Source organism: Papio anubis, chromosome 1, assembly GCF_008728515.1.
Source record: "Papio anubis isolate 15944 chromosome 1, Panubis1.0, whole genome shotgun sequence".
NCBI lineage: Eukaryota > Metazoa > Chordata > Mammalia > Primates > Cercopithecidae > Papio > Papio anubis.
In genome coordinates, this window is record NC_044976.1 from 158,560,428 (window position 1) to 158,579,614 (window position 19,187).

The window sequence follows — 19,187 nt, forward strand, 5'->3', positions numbered from 1 at the left end:
TCTCCCAAGTAGCTGGGACCACAGGATCACGCCACCACACCTGCCTAATTTTTTAAATTATTTTTAGAGACAGGGACTCCCTATGTTGCCCAGGTGGTCTCAAACTCCTGGGCTCAAACGATCCTCCCACCTTGGCCTCCCAAAGTATTGGGATTACAGGCATGAGCCACCATGCCTGGCCAAGATCTTATATTCTGTCTTGCCCTCAGCCTAGAAACTCCCTTGAAGACACTGGCGAAGGGAAGTGATGTTGATACCAGCCTTGCAAGACTAAATAAAATTAAATTTGCTACCAAAGAAGTCACCCGGTGCCACCCCTGACACTGAGGAGATGCCCAACATGTAGGCACCCCTCCCCCACCAGGCTGCAAGTCTTCCTTCCTTGGGAACTTCTAGTGCCAGGCAGCCCCTTGGGCTCCCAGAGGAACTGGAAGGAAGAAGGGAGGTGCCCATCTGACATTTCAGAGGCAGGTGCCCCAGGCACCATACCCAGAGCAGTGAGCAGTGGCGGAACACACTCTGACCTGAGTGCAGGGCTTTATACGCCTCCCAGCCCTGCCACGATCACTTCCCCAAGGCCGGGCCTGCCAACTTCAGGCCTTGGCAGGCTTGTACAGGAACTCCTCAAGCCACACTGTCCACCCCAACCACAACAGAGACAGACACACCCGCCACTATCCATCCATCCTCCTCCCTCCCACCAAACAGCAGGAAAAGAAGAATGAGCCCCTGAAACTGGAGAGAGATGGTGGTTACACACTGGTTCCCTCCACAGTCCTGTGAGGCGCATAATATTAGTTCCACTTCACAGACGTAGAAGCCGAGGTTCAGAGAGGATAGCCATGGGCACACAGCAAGCAGGTGGCAGAGCTGGGACTGGGAGACTGGTTCGGCCAGCCAGACTCCAAAGCCCAAGTTGTGTTGTGTCCCTCCAGGCTGCACTCAGCATTCTGTGACTCTCAGCGCCCGTTCCCTTCTGTCAGCCCCTGCACACACCCACCACTCACTGGATCCTCACAGGCGGCCAGACCTGGCTCAGCAACCCTGAGAAGTCAGGCTGGGTTGCCATTCCCAGTTACTAATGAGGGTGCAGGTCAGAGGGGAAGGTGGCCTCCAAGTGGGCACCATGGCGCCCAGGCCCAGAGTTCAGGCATCCTGTTTTCCCAGCCCCAAGTCTCCCCTGTGCTGGGCAGATTGCGGGATCACTTCACTCTACCTGGACTCAACACACTTTCCTTGTCTCCCGGTCAGTGTCTTCTTAACCTGTCTAGGCCTTGGTGTTGTGGAGAATGACAAAAGAAAGGGATTTGACATCAAGGCCACCTCTTATACACATTGGTTTATAAGTCTGGTGGGCAGTGGGGGCCTCCCCTGTCCTTGGTTCTCCTCCTTTGAACATTTTTTCTTCAAGTCTTGACTGTGGACTGAATTCAAACTCCCAGGCACATGAGGTAGGGAGCCATGCCTTGGGGATGGCGGGGAGGGAGCCCACAGTGGTTGAATTGTACGCTGGCACTGGGCTTGAATCCCTTGAGGATGAGGTGGCTCTGGGGCCTCTGCACAGGAGGTGGGTGTGAGTCGGTGTCTCTCCCACAGCTGAAGTCTGCATAGACAGGGAGGGGACATTCTCTAGGCCCTACTCTTCCTGTCAGGGCAACCCCTCCACAGGCACACTCAGAGCCAACTCACCCCTGAACAATGAAGCCATTCTCCCTCCCGTTCCAAGAGCACTGCCTCACAGACAGCTCCACAGTGGGGATTGGAATGGTGCCCATCCTATAAACTGAGATCCGCAGAGGTAAGTGATTTGCTCAAGGTCACCCAGCAGCAAGCACTGGAGTCAAGGCTCAAGTACAGATCTTTTCATTCATGCATTCAATTATTCATTCAACAACTCTGGTTTTACTTAGCTGTGTGGCTGTTACCTGGTAGTTTAATTTCTCTGAGTCTCGGCTCTCTCATGTGAAAAATGGGGATGTATTATTTAATTTATTAGTATAAAATACTATTAGGGACTCTTCATAAAATTGTGCAAGGATTTCAGCAAGATAATCTATATAAAGTATTTAGCACAGGGCCTAGCAATCCTAGGCACACAAGCGTCACTACTATTACCATTCATTCAGTGATTCATTAACACTGAAACAGCAGAAACCATCCACCACTGTGGGTAGAGAGATGAAGAGGCTTGGACCCCACCTTCAAATCGCTCACAGGCCAGTGCAGCTTGATAAGGGTTATGTTAAAGGGGAACACAGGGAGCCGTGGGAACATGCAGGCCAAAACAAGGAAGGCTTCCTGGGGGAGGTGTCATCTGAGCTGAGTGTTAAAGACTAAGTAGAAATTAGACAAGAGAAGGGAACAGCTGTGTGTGTGTGTGTGTAAGAGGTGGTCTTGATGTCAAATCCCTTTCTTTTATCATTCTCCATAACTCTTAAACAGGTTAAGAAGAGACTGACTGGGAGACAAGGAAAGTGAGTGTTGAGTACAGGTGGAAGGAGGTGTGGGGCTGGCCTCCAGGCCGGGGAGGTGGCCTTGCACTATGTGCCTGGACGTGGGCCAGGCCTGCTCAGGCCTCCTGCCACCGCGGCAGTTGGAAACGTGCCTGTCTCCGCACTGACTGTGGTCTACGTCCTTGAGAACAGACTTATGCCATCAGAAAACACTTGTTGTCTTGAACATGTAAACTACATCAAGAAGGATTAATGGGTAGGGCACAAACAGGAAACCATTAGACTCTTGTCTGGCCCGTGGAGAATGAGGGACTAGGGGCAGGGGCTGCATGGAAGTGAGCAAGCAGAATTGAATGAAAGGTCTGGAAGCCAAGAATATCATTTTTTGACTTATAAATAAAGATTAAAAAGCTATAACCCCCTACACACACACACACACACACACAGACACACAGGTGTACATATGTGAATACACACCCTACTAAGAACCTGAAGCCACTGTGGCCTCCTGTCATGATTAAAGGTGGTGGTGGAGGGGGGCTTCATGCCTTCACACCTGACTGTGTCACCCAAATTTCATGTGTTGAAAACTTAAATCCCTAAATTCTTATGCTGATGGCATTTGGAGGTGGGGTCTTTGGGAGGTAATTAGGATTAGATAAGGTCATCAAGGTGGGGGTCCCCCCAATGGAACTGGTGGCTTTATAAGAAGAGGACAAGAGGCCTGAGCTGACACGCTCTTGCCCTCTTACCATGTGATGCCCTCCACTGTGACACAGCAAGGAGGCCCTTGCCAGATCCCAGCACCATGCTCTTGGACTTCCCAGCCTCCAGAACCATGAGCCAAATAAATTTATTTCTTTGTAAATCACTCCGTCTGCAGTATTCTGTTACAGCAACAGAAAACGGACTGAGACAACACCCCTTATTCTAAGCTGTTATTAGCCCCTGGGACCTGACACAGCCACTCTGAATGTTGTTTGCATCACTGTTATCAAGGCCACTCTATCAGCTCTCCCAGTTATGGCCCCAGGAGACCATAATGGTGGGTTGGGGGGTTGTTTTTACAGAGAACAGGGCATTGTGGCAGGTGTGTGTGCTGGGCACAGCCTGCTGAGTCCCCAAACACACTGAACGGTTTCCTCCCTAGAGTCAATTTACAGAGCTGCCAGGCCCCAGGGGAGCCCTCACTTCAGCTCCCTCAGAGCCAGCTCTCCACCAGGAGCTGCACAGGACAAGGCCTCCAAGAGAAGAGGGGATCAGGAGGAACTACTCACACCCTGGAAGCAGTCATGTCAACACTCTTCCCTGCATACAAACAGGCAGCATGGGGACAGCAGGGAGCCAAGGTGAGAGTCAGGAGACCAGGATACTCACACCCTAACTTGCTGTACAAGCTCTGGTGACCCCATTCACCCCTCTGTGCACCCCACCCTCTGAACTCTTAGGGATGTTTTAATTAAATAACCTTTCCTTCTCCATTACCTACCTTTGTCTTCTGTAGGTGAATATAAAATATCCAAATGACTTCTTCCCAACCTGACTACTCAGTCTTCCCCACTAAGGTGTCCTTCCTCTATTGGAGCATTCCCTCATTTCTTCACTCCACAGACATTGATTAAGCCACCTACTAAGTGCCAGTCAGACACACGTTAGGTGCTGGTTACGATGGGCAGGAGAGTTGGATGGTACCATGCCCTGCCCTCATAGTGCATGCAAATCATTTTGACACTGACCTGAACCCACAGGGATCATAGTGGTCACATAACATCAAGTGGTAAATAAAAAACAAACTTTGGATTATTTAACAACAGTAACAGCCCCACTTATGGAGTGCCTACTATGTGCCAGCCCTTGAATGTACACTATCTCCTAGCCTCACAGCAACCCTAGGAAGGAGGCATTATGAATCCTGCTTTACAGAAGAGGAAATGGAAGCAGCTCAGAAAGGTTAAGCAACTTATCCAAGACAACACAGCTCTAAGCACCTGAACTATGATTTTTACTCCAGTCTGACTGCTTGGGGAGACTGCTCTTACCCTTCAGTTCACTGGAGTGACTCTGTAAAGCAGCAGGAGGAAGATGCCTCTTGGAAAGGGGGGTCATTAAAAACATCCAGGTTAGGCTGGGTGTGGTGGCTCATGCCTGTAATCCTAGCACATTGGGAGACCGAGGCAGACAGATCGCTTGAGGCCAGGAGTTTGAGACCAGTCTGGACAACATGGTGAAACCCCGTCTCTAACAAAAATAGAAAAGAATTAGCTGGGCGTGCTGGCATCAGCCTATAGTCCCAGCTACTCAAGAGGCTGAGGCAGAAGAATCGCTTGAACCCAGGAGGCAGAGGTTGCAGTGAGTCGAGATCGTGCGACTGCACTCCAGCCTGGGCAACAAAGCAAGACTCTATCTCCAAAAAAAAAGAAAAAATCCAGGTTAAAGGAGCTTTTTCCAAACAGACCATCCCATCTCCTGCCCCTAGAGAATCACTGGTGCGTTACCATTCCAGCAGGGTGGATATGCATCAGAGCCCTCAGTTCTGTTGGCATAGAGAAAAGGAGCTGAGAACTGGCTCTTGCCATGCTGGAGTCTCAGCCCCTGCTCTCCCAGTGGTGGGGAAGTGAGAATTGGAAACTGGTAGCCTCTGAGAGCAGGGTGCATGGTGAGAGTTGGGAGGTCTGGCTCTCACCGCCCACACCAACCCTGCCAACTACAGTGCAAAGTGTTCTCTGCTACATGAGGCAAAAGGAGATGATTTCTGCATGCAGGAGCTGACGGGGCTGCCACGAGCAGGCCAGGATGACTGGGACACAGCGTGCCCCCATGCCAACCCTGGGGCTCCCCATCCCTCCTGCTCTGCCATCAGGGCCAGGCTAGAGCTGGCACTTGTCGATGCCTGCTTATTGATTGACCAGGTTCTCTGCTGCATTAGCTGAAATGGGGCCACTCAGTGCTCTACACCAGCTATGAGAGGACCCTGATTGTTGTGAGTCAGAGTAGGAACCACTGTGCAGGAGTTAACACAATCCACAATGCAGACCACTGTCTGGGTTCCAGCAATGATGAGAAACGAGACCCTGGAGGCACGCAGAGGCCAGGATTCTCCTAAGCATTACTGGGGAGGGGCAGAGGCCTGGGGTAGGGATAGGAGGCCTTAATGTCCCAGAAGCCACTGTGCCACATTCTAAAGGAGCCTAGCCAGAGGGCCCCCCAACTCTGCTGTCTCCTTCTGGAAGCTTCAGGGAGCCTGAAGCCTCATGTTCCTACTGCTGTGGTCCCAGTCTGAGAAAGCAATGGTTTCCTGAGAAGTAAGGTGGGAAGAGAGCAGCTGGAGTGGCTGAAGGCATCTGGGAATGTCTGGATTGGTGGGTGTTTAAGAGACCCTTCCATGAGGCTGTGTGAGGCAAGAGAGAGCCCCTCCGCCTGACCACATCAGGGAAGGAGAGCTGGAGAGTGGTGAGAGAGAAGACACCAGTGGCCCTGCCATCACAGTGCTTCCATTCGGATACCTAATAGGATCTGAATCATCCTCCAATTTCTTCTTTCTCCCCACCCTTCCCCATCCCCAGAAACAGCACCACCATCCACCAGTGCCTTAAGCCATAAGCGTGCATCGTCACATTGGATTCCTTCTCCCACATCGCACCTCAACCCATTTCCAGTTGGTTCCAACTCTAACATGCCTGAAATGTTTCCAGTTCTGTCCATCTCCACGGCCTCCTCCACTCCCTGCCTGCCTCAAGCCCCACCTGCTGCCCCCCAGTCCTAACTGGGCTCCCTACATCCTCTCTAACCCCACTCCAACCCATCCTCCACAGAGCAGGCAGAGTGACTCTCTTGTGTTAGTGTGATGAATTACACTGATTGATTTTTTTTTCAAATGTTAAACCACCCTTGCCTAGATGGAATAAACCTTTTCGGGTGGTGATATATTATCCTTTTTATATCACTGGATTTGATTTGCTAATATTTTCTCAAGGACTTTTGACCTTTTTAAAATGTAATTTGAATTATGTCATTCCCTGCTTAAACCACTCGGAAGCTTCATAGCGCACTTAGAAAAAAATCCAAACTCTTGAGCAGGAACCACAAGGCCTCCAAGGCCTTACTGAAGCCCTTGTGGGTCTCTCTGGACATCGATGTGGGGTTTTGGAGAAACCAACAAGGGCCTGCCCCAGAGAACACCAGCACGGCTCCCTCTAAGTTCACAAATGGCAGTCGAAGCCACCTGCTTGCTGGTGTGTCCCTGGGCTCTCGCTCCCTGCTAGTCTCTAAGTGCCATGAGGGCAGAGACCCGGGTCCCCTTCTTGCCCATGGTAAGGTCCTTAATGTCGTCATGAATCTGGCATTCTGAGTTAATGAAGGAATGAACTCTCTGCCTCCTCCACGCCTGGGCCCACACAGCCGAACGTGGCTGGTGAGAAACACACAACCACGCTGCTGAGTTGCACTTCAAATTCATCATTGTGAACTTAAGGGGGGCCCTTCATGCTGCCCTCAATTATACTAGACTTCCTGAGCCTAGTCACTCTCCCACTTCTTAGAGAATTATTTCACACTTGCTGCTCTCTCCAACACCTCCTACTGCATCCTCACTCTTTGCTGGTGACCTTGCTTCCCAATTCACTACGAAAATGGAAAGAATCAGGAGAGAGCTTCACCTACCAGCATCTGCACCCACGGATGCCGCATGTTGCCACAGAAGAGCCTCCAGGATCCCGTCTAAAGCCAGTCTCTCCATGTATGCCCCACTAGCCTAAACCAGGATATCACTTTAGAAATTCTCTCCTTTGTTTCATCACTAGTGTTTTACTCTCTGCTGGATCATTTCTGTCAGCACACAAACTCACTAGCCTCCCTTTTATCTTAAAAAACAACACAGGGGGCCAGGCACAGTGGCTCACGCCTGTAATCCCAGTTGTTTGGGAGGCCAAGGCGGGCGGATCACTTGAGGTCAGGAGTTTGAGACGAGCCTGGCCAACTTGGTGAAACCCTGTCTTTACTAAAAATATAAATATTAGCCAGGCATGGCGGCATGCACCTATGATCCCAGCTACTTGGGAGGCTGAGGCAGGAGACTCACTTGAACCCAGGAGGCGGAGGCTGCAGTGAGCTGAGATCATGCCACTATAGTCCAGCCTGGGTAACAGAGTGACACTCTGTCTCAATAAATAAATAAATAAATAAATAAATAAAATCCCAGCGTAAGATAGCTCGCTTCCACTTCCCCTGACAGCTACTGCCCCATTCCTTTGCTCTCTTTGCAACAAAATTCCTCAAGAGTACTCGATACCAGTCCTCTTTTCTCTTGAGCCTTCTCCACTCAGGCTTTGCCCCCATCATTCCTTTGACATTGCCCTTGTCAAGGTCACCAATGGCCTTGCAAAATCCAGTGGTAATTCTCAGTCCTTATCTCACTTCACCCATTCGTCAACCCTCCTTGGTGGAATGTCTACACTTGGCTTCCAGGGTACCACACTGGCTCTGAGTTTTCTTCCTGTGTCTGGAGTTCTCCTTCAGTCTCCTTTGCTGGTGCCTCCTCTTTTCCCACCTTCTCAATGCTTGGTTATTGGTCTTCCTCTCTTCTGTATCTGCACTGTCTCTCTTGGGGATCTCATCCAGCCTCATGGATTTAAACCCATCTACATACCATGGCTCTCACACTTACAACCACCTGCCCAGGCCTCTCATTCTTGTATATCCAACCACCTGCTCAACATTCCACTCAGATATCTGTTAGACACGCCAAAGTCAGCATGTCTAAATCTGAACTCATTTTCTTACTTCCACCACCTGCAGCCTTTCCCACCTTAGATGATGCCAACTCCATCCTCCCAGTTGCTTAGAAGTAGAAGTCTGGTCATATTGACTCTTCTTTCTCACATCCAATCTATAGGAAAATTCCCACATCCAAGTCATAAGCAAATTCTTTGGCTCTTTTTTCCAAAATACATCATGAATTTAAACAAATCATGGTACATTCATACAATGTATGAATTCTAACAGCAATGAGGGGGAAAATCCTACTCAGTAACAGGGATGAATCTTGGCAAGAATTTTGAGCTTCAGAAGCCAGACATAAAAGGGTATAAACTGCTTGACTCCACTTATAAAAGCTCAAGAACAACCAAAATCAATCTATAAGGATAAAGGTCAAAATAGAGGTTGCCTTTTGGAGGGTAGTGACTGGGAGGGAGCCTTGTATAATGCTGGAAGTGTCCGAAATATTGATCGGGGTAGTGGTATATAGGTATATACATATGCAAAATTTTATAGAGCTGAACACTTGAGATTTATCCACTTTACTGGGTAAAATTTTTACTTCGATACAAAGTGGATTAAAAGTTAAAATTTTTAAATGCACATCCAGAATTAACCACTTCTCACCACCTCCTCTGCTATCGTTCAGCTTCGAGCCACCTCCGTCTTCCCTCACCTGAATCACTGCAATAGCGCCTAACTACTCCCCTGTTTGCACCCTTGTCCCTAAAGCACATTCTCAACATGGCAACAAGAGTGATCCTTTAAAGCTTAAGTCAGATCATGTCACATCTCTGCTCTCAATCCTGCAATGGCTCCCCATTCCCCTCAGAGTAAAAGCCATTGTCCTTCCAGCGGCCTCCATGCTGTACCTGGGCCAGTGGCCCATAATCTCTGACCACTCTCCCCCTTTATCTCTCCATCTCAGCCCCACAGGCCCCTTTGCTAGTCCCTAAACCCTCCAGGTACATTCCTGTGCTAGAGCCTCTGTTCTAGTTCTTTCCCCTGCATGGCACGCCCTCCCTACACATGCATGGCATGTTCCCTCGCCTCCAGGCTTTTGGTCAAATGGTCCTTTTCAGTGAAGCCTCTTGGACCACCCTGTTTAAAGTTGCAACCCTTTCTCCCAGCCCCATTTTGGGCTGGGGCATTTCCAATCCCATTTACCCTGCCCCCTTTTTCTTTTTTCAATAGCACATTCTACCTTCTAACACTCTACATGATTTAGGTATTGCATTTATTATTTAGCATCTGATTTCCAATTCATTAGAATTCATTCTCCATGAGGATCTCTGTTTTATTGATGAAAGTATCTCAACAGACCCTGGCTCATATGAGGCACTCAATAAGTATTTGTTGAATACATGAACAAATGAATGAGTTAAGGAATGAGTAGGTCTATCTGTACCAGGGCCCTGTGTAGGGACAAGTCAGCTGCCCTCCTCTCTCAAAGGGGAAGCAAGAGGCAAGAAGGTAATTTCAAAGAGTCTTTCCTACACAACCCGGGCTGCATGGAGTGAGTGTGGAGTGGGATCCAGCTGCCCAGCCCAGCTCTGCAAGGCATCAGTGGCCAGTCTCCTGCCATCCCCACTCCCACCACAGGTGGGGTGAGAGTTTCTCCTTGGCCACCTTGTTCCATGGGAATCCATCATCTCAGCAGAGACTCTGAGCTGTCAGACAGAGGTAGAGACCAGATCAGCCTGCCCATCTTTGTATCCCTAGGCCTGGCAAAGTGCCTGACATATAGCAGGTACTCATAGCACACTTATAAAATAGATAAATGGATGTTGCCAGCCCCTCAGCCCCACACCTCTCTGCAGTTCTGCTGGGGAATAAACTTCCAGGATAAGGAGCAAGGCAGGACAAGGTACCCCCATGTCCTCTCCCTTGGGGTCAGGGAAGCCCCTTGCCAGCTGCCCCCATCTCCCTGCCCACCTTCAAGCCAGTATTTCTAAGAGGATGTGTATGCCAAGACCCACCCACCTGCCTCTCCTTCTTCTCCTTATCCCCACGGCCACCTGCCAGGCTTTTCTTTGGACGGTAGCAGGTGATAGTTCCCTCTGGGCTTGAATTAAGAAGGCTGAGGTTAAAGGAGTGATTCACGCTGCCCAAGGAGCCGCGTCTCTCCACTTCCTTCCTCTCTGCTCCATATGTCTGTCCCCACTTGCCGAATGAGGCCAACCAAGATGTGCCTCACCCCAAGTCCTCTCCCAGGGACACTGATTCCTTACCACCAGGATGCCGAGGATTTCAGGAAAGAGACCAGGCGATAAGGACTAGACTTGGGACCCACACAGTCCTGCCCAACCCAGCCCAGAAGGGGAAGTGGGCTAAAGAATGCCAAATGCCCCCTAGGGATTTGCAGTGTGGGTAAAATTGGTGAGGGAGAAAGGAGAGTTGGAGTAAAGGGAGTTGGGAAATATTTAACCTCACAAGGCATTCCTTCCAGATAGCACCTATGCTATTTACTGGGTGACACAGCCCAGGTTCTGACTTGGCTCTGACCCTATGAACAATGTGAATCATTAAAGTGTTTTTTTGTTTGATTTTATGATTTCAATTTTTTTTTTTTTTTTTGAGCAGAGCGTTACTCTGTTGCCCAGGATGGAGTGCAGTGACATGATCTTAGGTCACTGCAACCTCTGCCTCTTGGATTCAAGCATTTCTCCTGCCTCAGCCTCTCAAGTAGCTGGGATTACAGGCGTGCACCACCACGAAAATACAAAATAATTTTTGTATTTTCAGTCGAGACAGGTTTCACCATGTTGGCCAAGATGGTCTTGAAATCCTGACCTCAAATGATCTGCCTGCCTCAGACTCCCAAAGTGCTAGGATTACAGGCGTGAGCCACCACACCCAGCCTCAACTTGTATTTTAATAGATTAAGGGGTACATGTTCAGGTTTATTACACAGTAAAGCGTTTTTCATAACAATAAATAATCAGAAACAATTGAATTAGCCAGTGATATAAGAATGCATAAATAAAATATGATATTCAAATATTCATTTATTCAAAAAAGGTTTCCGGCATGCCTGCTCTGTGCCAGGCATGGGGAAATGGGGGTATGTAAGCAGATGTCGTCCTGGCCTTTGGGAACTTACCAAGCCCAGAAAGAGTGACATTAAATAGAAAGCAACCCAGGTGATGAGTGGTGGACTTGGAAGGAGAAGGAGATTCAACCCAAGTGCCTAACAGAGGAAACTAACCTGGTCCAGGTGGGGTGGGGCTCAGGGAAGGCCCCCCTAAGGAGAACCCATTTTAGCTGAGACCCAAAGGATGAGTAATAATACAATCCAATATTATACCGCCATAAAAATCCTTACAAAATCGTTTTAGTTGACACAGGGAAATGCTTGTAATGTTAAGTGAATAAAATAGGATATAAAACTATGTATATATAGATGTTCTCAATATGTAAAAATAATATATCTATATATACGTGTGTGTGGAAAAATTTTCGGGAACACCAAAATGTTAACGGTAGTTCTCTGTAGGTGGTAGAATTACTGGTGATTTTACCGTCTTTATTCTTTCTTCCATTTTTCACAATCAACAGGGATTACTTTCATGCTCAGAAATAAACAGCAAACGTCAGGGTGTGGTCCCTACAGCTCTGCCTCTGGATAAAAGGCATCCCGGCCATTCTCCGGCTTCCACGCAGGGCTGACACCTCGGCAGGTTGCTCCTCAAGCACTCAGAAACTTCCGGGAAGCCACGCGACGCCAGCTGGGGGAAGCTTTCACACTTGAAAGGAGTCCAGATGCCTCTTCAATTAAAGGCCATGTTCTCCCTTGGCCCAGCAAGCTGCTTGGCCTAACCCACCTGAAGGCTATCCCTAATTCAGAGAAATTATTTTTCAATCACAAAGCAACTTCCCTCCGTCTCATTCCCCTCTAAGCCTGCCACTGATCTGCTGACTTCACCCACTGAGGCTGCATATTTTCCTTTTCTGTTCCTTGAGGGGCGGGTGACTGCAAAGAGCTCTTCTGCTCAAGCTTTTTACATCAGAGGCGGGGGAGCAAGTATTCAGATGAGAGGAGGAAAGAATTCCCAGCCAAGTAATCTTGCGTAAGCTCCTCCTCTCTCCAACCTCGGTTTCCTCCTCAGTCCACAAGTGTGAGAGTTTGGGCTTCAGGGCTTCCTCCAACTCCTCTTCCCTCTCAGACACTTCAGGCCTATGACTAATCCATCCTCAGACACAGGATCTGAAGACAGCCTACCTCTCTGAAAGCGGATGGCAAGACCTGAGAACAAGTGTTCTGGGACCCACAAGCCACAGACAGTCACCTGCGGGGGTATGATGGCACACAAGGCATTTCAGGGTTGTCAAGAAAAGCCCAGGCTAGCCAGGGTGGGGAGGGCTAAATTGATGCCTAAAAGTGAACATGCCTAATTTACCAGATTTCTTTCCTGGCTCCGGCTCAGCATGCCAGGCTCCTCCACCACTCCTTGCTGTGCTTCCCCGGGTCAGCAGCCCAGTGGGGCAGGCTTCCAGCTGTGGACAGAGGCAGGACTGCCAAGGGCTCAACTGCCCACTGGAGTGAAGGTGGAGGGAGGGGAAGATGCTGGGTGGGGGCTGAGCAGAGTGCAGAGGTCATTGGCAAAGATCAGACGAGAAAAATCACCCTACTGACAGCTTCCTAGAAACTCCTCTAAAAATCCTACAGCTTCTTGGGCTGACGCAAGATACACATGGGCTTACTGGTTGAAGGCATCTGTTAGGCCTAGAGTCAAATCCTGCTTCTGCCCCTGACAAGCTGTTTGGCAAATTACTGAAACTCCCTAAGCCTCAGCCCTCAATTTAGCTAAAGAATTGTCTATAGAGAGGCCAGGTGTGGTGGCTCATGCCTGTAATCCCAGCACTTTGGGAGGCCAAGGCGAGTGGGTCACCTGAGGTCAAAAATTTGAGACCAGCCTGGCCAACATGGTGAAACCCCATCTCTACTAAAAATACAAAAAATGACCTGGGCATGGTGGCATGCACCTGTAATTCTAGCTACTCAGGAGGCTGAGGCAGGAGAATCACTTGAACCTCGGAGGTGGAGGTTGCAGTGAGCTGAGATCGTGCCACTGCACTCCAGCCTGGGTGACAGCGAGACTGTCTTTAAAAAAAAAAAAAAAAAAAAAAGAATTGTCTATAGGATGAGGGTAACAATAAGCTCTACTAGTGAGACTATGAACATTGAATGAGATGAAGTATATTAAAAACAGCATTGTTCTTAGCATACACTCCCTAGGAGCTAAAACACACAACACAACAAAACCCTCCCAGGATCCCAACACAGCACTGGCAGGAGTCAGGATAAGGAAGAACCACAGAATTAGAGCTGAAAGGAACTTCAGAGACCTAAAATCCAACCCCTTCATTTATTTCTTTTTATTTATTTATTTATTTATATTGAGACAGAGTCTTGCTCTGTTGCCCAGGCTGGAGCATAGTGGCGTGATCTCAGCCCACTGCAATACACACCTTCCAAGTCCAACCGACTCTCCTGCCTCAGCCTCCCAAGTAGCTGGGATTACAGGCATGTGCCACCATGCCCAGCTATTTGGTTTTGGTATTTTTTAGTAGTGATGGAGTTTTACCATGTTGTCCAGGCTGATCTCGAACTCCTGGTCTCAAGGGATCCACCCAGCTCAGCCTCCCAAAGTGCGGGGATTACAAGCATGAGCCACCATGCCCCGCCTCCAACCCCTTCATTTAACAGATGGTGAAGGGGAAAGGCTCAGAGAGGCTGAATAACTTATCAAAGGTTGCATAGCTAATTAGTAACAGAGCAAGGTTCAAACTCAGGTCTGCCTGACTCGCAAAAACCCACCACCCCTCACTCCACTCCAACCCAGCTGGCCATGGACAGCCCGCTTGCTGGGGTCTCCTTCCCACAGAGAGGTTTGGTCAGGGAGCTCCCTGTTAGCACCCTTCCCTACAACTAGCCCCCGGGAGTAGACACCAAATTGCCAGAGTGCCACCAAGAAAACTCTGGGTGAGGAGGTAGGGGACAAATGATAGAGATTCCCTAGAACTAGGAGCTGAGGGGAATAGGGTTTCAATTACCAAGCATGTGGAGGTGCTATGCAAATAGCATGCAAACCATATGCAAATGACCACAGGTTACTAATGAATCAACAATTTGAGCTTTAAAAAAAAAAAAGTTTGTAACTGGATCATATTATATGGTGTGAATCTCTTTTCTCTCTTGGTTTTCTGCCAAGTAGAAAGAAAGAAAATTCGTGGTTCACTGACCAAACCATGCCCCACTTGGTGAGAGCCAGCGGACACCTGTATCTGGATGCCCCAGACACACCTCGCCAATGCTCAGTCAGTACGACTCTCTGTGCCCAGGGCCACATCTACCTTTGACTGGCATGGCAGGCCAGCAAGCCTGGTGCCCAGGGACCTCTGGCCAAGGGGGGTTTCAAAGACCCAGCAGCCTGCTGACTCCAGCCACGTAGAGAGGAACAGAGCATGTTGTTCCTCCTGAAGGGGACCTGGGCAGTGGCACACAGGAGCCCAGAATGGCCCAAAACCTCAGCCAGGATCCCTGCTTGAGAAGCGAGGCCCCAGCAGCCTTTCCCTAACTCAGGAGAAAGGCTCCTCTCCAGTGTGCCAGGACACTCCTGGGCATTGCTGCTGTGTGGCTGTCAAGGAGCCACGCTGAGCTGGTGGGGGCATCTGTGATCATGGCCCTGAATCAGAAGTGGGGACAGGTCTAGCCCACAGCAAGAAAGTGAGAGGTTAGCCTTCTGGAAGATCTGCTTGAGGCTCAACTGTGTGTGCTCTGGAAACCTGGCCAATTCAATCAATGTTTATGGAGGGTCTGTGATGTGCCAGACACTGAGCTGGGCATTCTGAAGAATTTGCAGAAACAAATAAGATGTGGTTGCTGCCCTGAGGCACCAACACTCCACCAGAGGAGTAGAAACATGTATAGATATAACTTAACAGTACTTAGACACCTCCTTGGAGATGTGTTGTGTATGTGTTTGTGTGTGTGTTTCTTCGTGTACATGTGTTGACACCGAATGACACCTAAGAGCGTGAGTGGCGGGAGTAGGGCTTGCCTCTCCAGCCACACTTGAGCCGTATGTTAATAGTGACAATAAAACTACAAATAAGACCTCCCTATGGCTTGCATATATTAGGCATAATATTAATACAAGTGCTTTGCATATATGAGTTCATTAAATTATTCCAATAACCCTAGGGAGCAGGCACTATTATTAATGTTCCCTTTTATACATAAGGACATTAAAGCTTAAAGCGGTTAAATAAGCGACTTTTGCACAGCTAGAAATTCCCAGCAAGGATTTGAACTCAGGCCCACGGCAGCCTCTGTGCAGGCCCCTGCCTCCACCCTCAGAAGACAGCTCCCCAGGACGCCAGCCCCAAAGCCACAGCAGCTGCCTCCTGAAGGAATAAGCCTGCTGTCCCCAGCAGCACAGTCATCCCCGCCCCACGGGGCAAGTAGGGCACATTCTGTCACTGCAAGACAGGACCTTTGGCACACCTCAGCACTCAGCAGACAGAATTTCTCCAGCAGCCTTCCTACAGCTGAACATCTGCATGAGTTTCCAAATGTGGCAACACTTTGTTATAATGGCCAGGCTCAGAAGCCCTGCTCTTCTAATACACTGAGACCAGCTTTCTATGTGCAGCCCAGCAGCAACCTGTGACTAATGGCAGCATGTGGGCCCCTCAGTGGATGAGCCTATGGGGCTTCTGGCTGCGTTCCCTTCTTCACCCCACCTTCCCTGGAAAACCTGGAGGGCGGAGGGAGGTAGACAGGGCAGAGAGACTGGCATCAAGCTGCTGGGCATGGGGGAATCAGGAAGGAAGGCAGATAATTAGATCACACTTCTCTCCGAGTGAGCTTCAAGGAGACCCTCTGAGTCTTAGTTTCCCCTTTAAAAGCTCCTGTTCCACCTCCCTTACAGCAGCATGATGATAACAGGAAAAAATAATGCATATAAGAAAGGCTTTGAAAAGTTACATGTGCACAAATGTAACACAAAGGAAGAAACATGGGTCCCTAGGCCTACCCGGGCAAGGGGCCAAGTGAGGTCAGAGGCCCTACATCCCAGAGAAGTTATGCCAGGGGTGGCAGGTGCTGGAGATGGTCAGAGCTCCCTAGGAGAAAAGGAATCTATTGGGGGCAAGAATTCAAAGAAGGGGCAAGCACGCCTCACAAGAGCGTCCCAGCAGGGCCAGTCCCTGGCAGTATGCCCAGGCACTCGCTGGCACTTGGTGGCCCAAGGCACTGCCTGGTGATGAGATTGTGGCCTGGCAGCTCCAGGCAGGGAGCTCCAACATGGACTGGACACTCACACTGAGGACAGCACCATCAGGCCACCCATCCCAGTGCTGCCTGGAAGCAGCACAAGCACTTCTACTGTGACCAGCAAAGACATGGTTTTGCAACACAACAGCAATAAGAAGAGTAGGCACCAGCATTTTTCCTTCCTCCTGTCTATAACAGAGATCCCATAAGTGGGAGTGAGGCAAAGGTAATCAGACCATTGGGTTCGGCTGGAAAGCCCTGGAAGGAACAGCTGGCTAGCACAGAGATACCTGGTGAACAAGAGAGCCAAAGCGTGCCTTCAGGAAGCCTGCTGGGGTCTGGCTGGAGAAGCAGCGCTCCTGCCCCTGTTGTGTCACCCTCATTATGTTGCCACCGCACCCTAAATCTCTTCTCTGCCTCTTTCTCTTCCTTTTCCCGGGACTGGCAGAGCTCAGCTCATTCCTACCCAGCACTCACTGTGACACCACCTTAGTGGCTCCTCCAAATCTTTCACCTCCACCCCAGGCCTGACAGGCAGCCTCAGGTTCCCTGGCTGCAAGAGCTTCAGCTCTGAGGTCATGGGCACTGGTAAGTTCACAGTCCAGTCCTCCAGCCACCCATCCCCCTCCTGCTTCTCTGGCACTGCAGAGCGGAGCACAGGAAGGCAGAGTGAGGACTGGAGCACAATGGCCCAAAGAACATCTGGCTTACTTGGGGTCTTATGCTCTACCTTTTATCCTTTCTACATGGCCCTCAAGCCAGCCATCATGCGGTGCTGTGAGTACCTTCAGCGACTGTGGACTCACCGGAGAGGGATCTTGACCCGGAGGTAGCGGTCTACTGCAATTGCCAGCAGGGCTAGGATGGAGCTCTGGGTGAGGATGAGGACCGGACAGGCAACCATGAGGCAGGTGTGGAAGTAGGTCTGTGGCCCAATGTTGATGAGGATGGCGAGGGGGATGACCAGGGCACCCACGGCCACATCAGCCACTGCCAGCGACACGATGAAGCAGAAGGTGGCATCCCGCAGCGCCTGGTTCACCTTCACCGCCCAGATCACCAGCACGTTCCCAGGCACAGAGACCAGGGCGATGAGCACCTCGATGCCGATGTAGGCGGCCTGGAAGGCTGAGATGGAGGGCGGCATGGCGGGCACAGGCTGGGCACATCAGCAGACGGGCACCAAGGGGCACGAGGCAAGCACCTGTGTGGTCAGGGAAGCCTGGGATGGGGAAGCCTGTCTGGGAGGGGCAGGGAGCTCAGGCTGCCCTGGAACTCCAGGTACCCCATGGAAATATGTCCCACTTGGCACATGCAGCTCCTACCCAGACTAGAGGGGCACCTGGCTCCTTCACTGCCTAATCTTTGTCCCTTCCCTTTATCATTCCCAGAGGTTCCATTTAGCAACTTAAAATAGCAGCGCTCACTCCTCCACTGGCTTTTTTATCAGGTGTGAGGCAGCTCCCAGCTCGCGCGCGCGCGCGCGCGCACGCAAACACACACACACACACACACACATACACACACACACACACATACACACACACAGAGGGGTCTCCCACGACTGGCTCTGCCCACCCTCGTGCACAGAACAGGATACAGGGAGCTCACCATCCTGCCTGCTGGCCGGCAGGGGTCCCAGAGGCAGTGCCCAAAGTTCCAGGCAACAGAGCTCCGGGCCGCGCGCGGTAGGGCTGGGCTGGGCTGTGGACACCGCGCGGCAGCTCATAGTCCTCCGGCTCCCGCCGCAGAGCTCCCAGCCCGGCCTTTCAAGCAATCACATGGTGCGGCAGAGACTCAGCCCCGGACACTTTTAAAGAGGTAGCGCCCCTGTTTCGCACCTGGGACTGGGGTGGCAGACGTGGGTCTGGGGACGGAGCCCAGGACAAGGCTGGGGCGTTTCTCCGTATACCCCAGCGTGCCCGCACCTGCCCTGCGCCACCCACTTGAGACCCGTCTGGTGCCTGGATCTTAGCAGTCCCCGGGTCCCGCTCTGTCGGGGACCCTTGCCCATGGCCTGCCCCAAGGGGGCATTCCGGTCTCTTCTTTCAACCCTCTCCTGCACCCCCATTGGGGAGCCCCAGGGGCTAAACGAGACTCAGACTTACCCAAGGTCACCAAAGCTGGCAGAGTTCCCGGCTACCTGAGCTGTTCTGTTCAAGTGCCCCCACACCTTGACGCCTTCAGCAGCCGCTCGCTCCAGGGATTCCTGGGGAAGCCAAGGCCGGCCTGTAAGGTCCAGAGGGATGGTAGCTGGCTGGGACTCGACTCGGGCACCGGCGGCTCTGTCGCCCCCGGCGCGGGAGCTGAGTGACAATCGGGCTCCGCACACCGGGAGGGGGCGGGGGCGGCGGCGGCACCCGCGGGCCCCTCCCTCCTCATCCTCCGTCTCCTCCCCCACCCCCTCCTCTTAACAAAGGAAGTGATACTGGGTGAGAAAAGCTGGAAAAAATGTGAGCTTTTCGAAGGGCCTGGTGTGCGCGCCCAGCCTCAGGACTGGACAGAGGCGCAGCCTTCCTGTGTCCACTCTCTCCCTTCTCAATGCAGGACTCCTGGGAGCCCTGGTCTGGCCTCCAGCGACCCCTCACCCCTCACGGCACAGCATCCCTTCGGCAGGACTTCAGAATACCCCCTCTGGGATCTCCCAAAGCAGTCAGTTTGTAGTCCTGGCACCCTCCCCCAATCCTAAAACCCTGCTC

General features: G+C 50.9%; 1 protein-coding gene across 4 annotated transcripts in view; it reads right to left on the bottom strand.

Annotated features, from left to right (window-relative positions):
• ADORA1 (adenosine A1 receptor) overlaps positions 1-18,826 on the bottom strand; it is a 39,951-nt gene extending 21,125 nt beyond the window's left edge. Inside the window, exons 1-2 of one of the 4 annotated variants that reach the window (XM_003893276.3) lie at positions 18,597-18,826; positions 17,295-17,692 (exon numbers count right to left, since the gene is read on the bottom strand). In XM_003893276.3, the coding sequence (XP_003893325.1) occupies positions 17,295-17,635 (341 nt within the window). In that variant the 5' untranslated portion in view covers positions 17,636-17,692; positions 18,597-18,826. Of the gene's footprint in view, positions 1-17,294; positions 17,693-18,099; positions 18,281-18,596 lie in introns of those variants that run through there. The other 3 variants (XM_021928454.2, XM_031656876.1, XM_031656873.1) reach the window with 3 other exon arrangements.
• Positions 18,827-19,187: the final 361 nt, after the last annotated feature.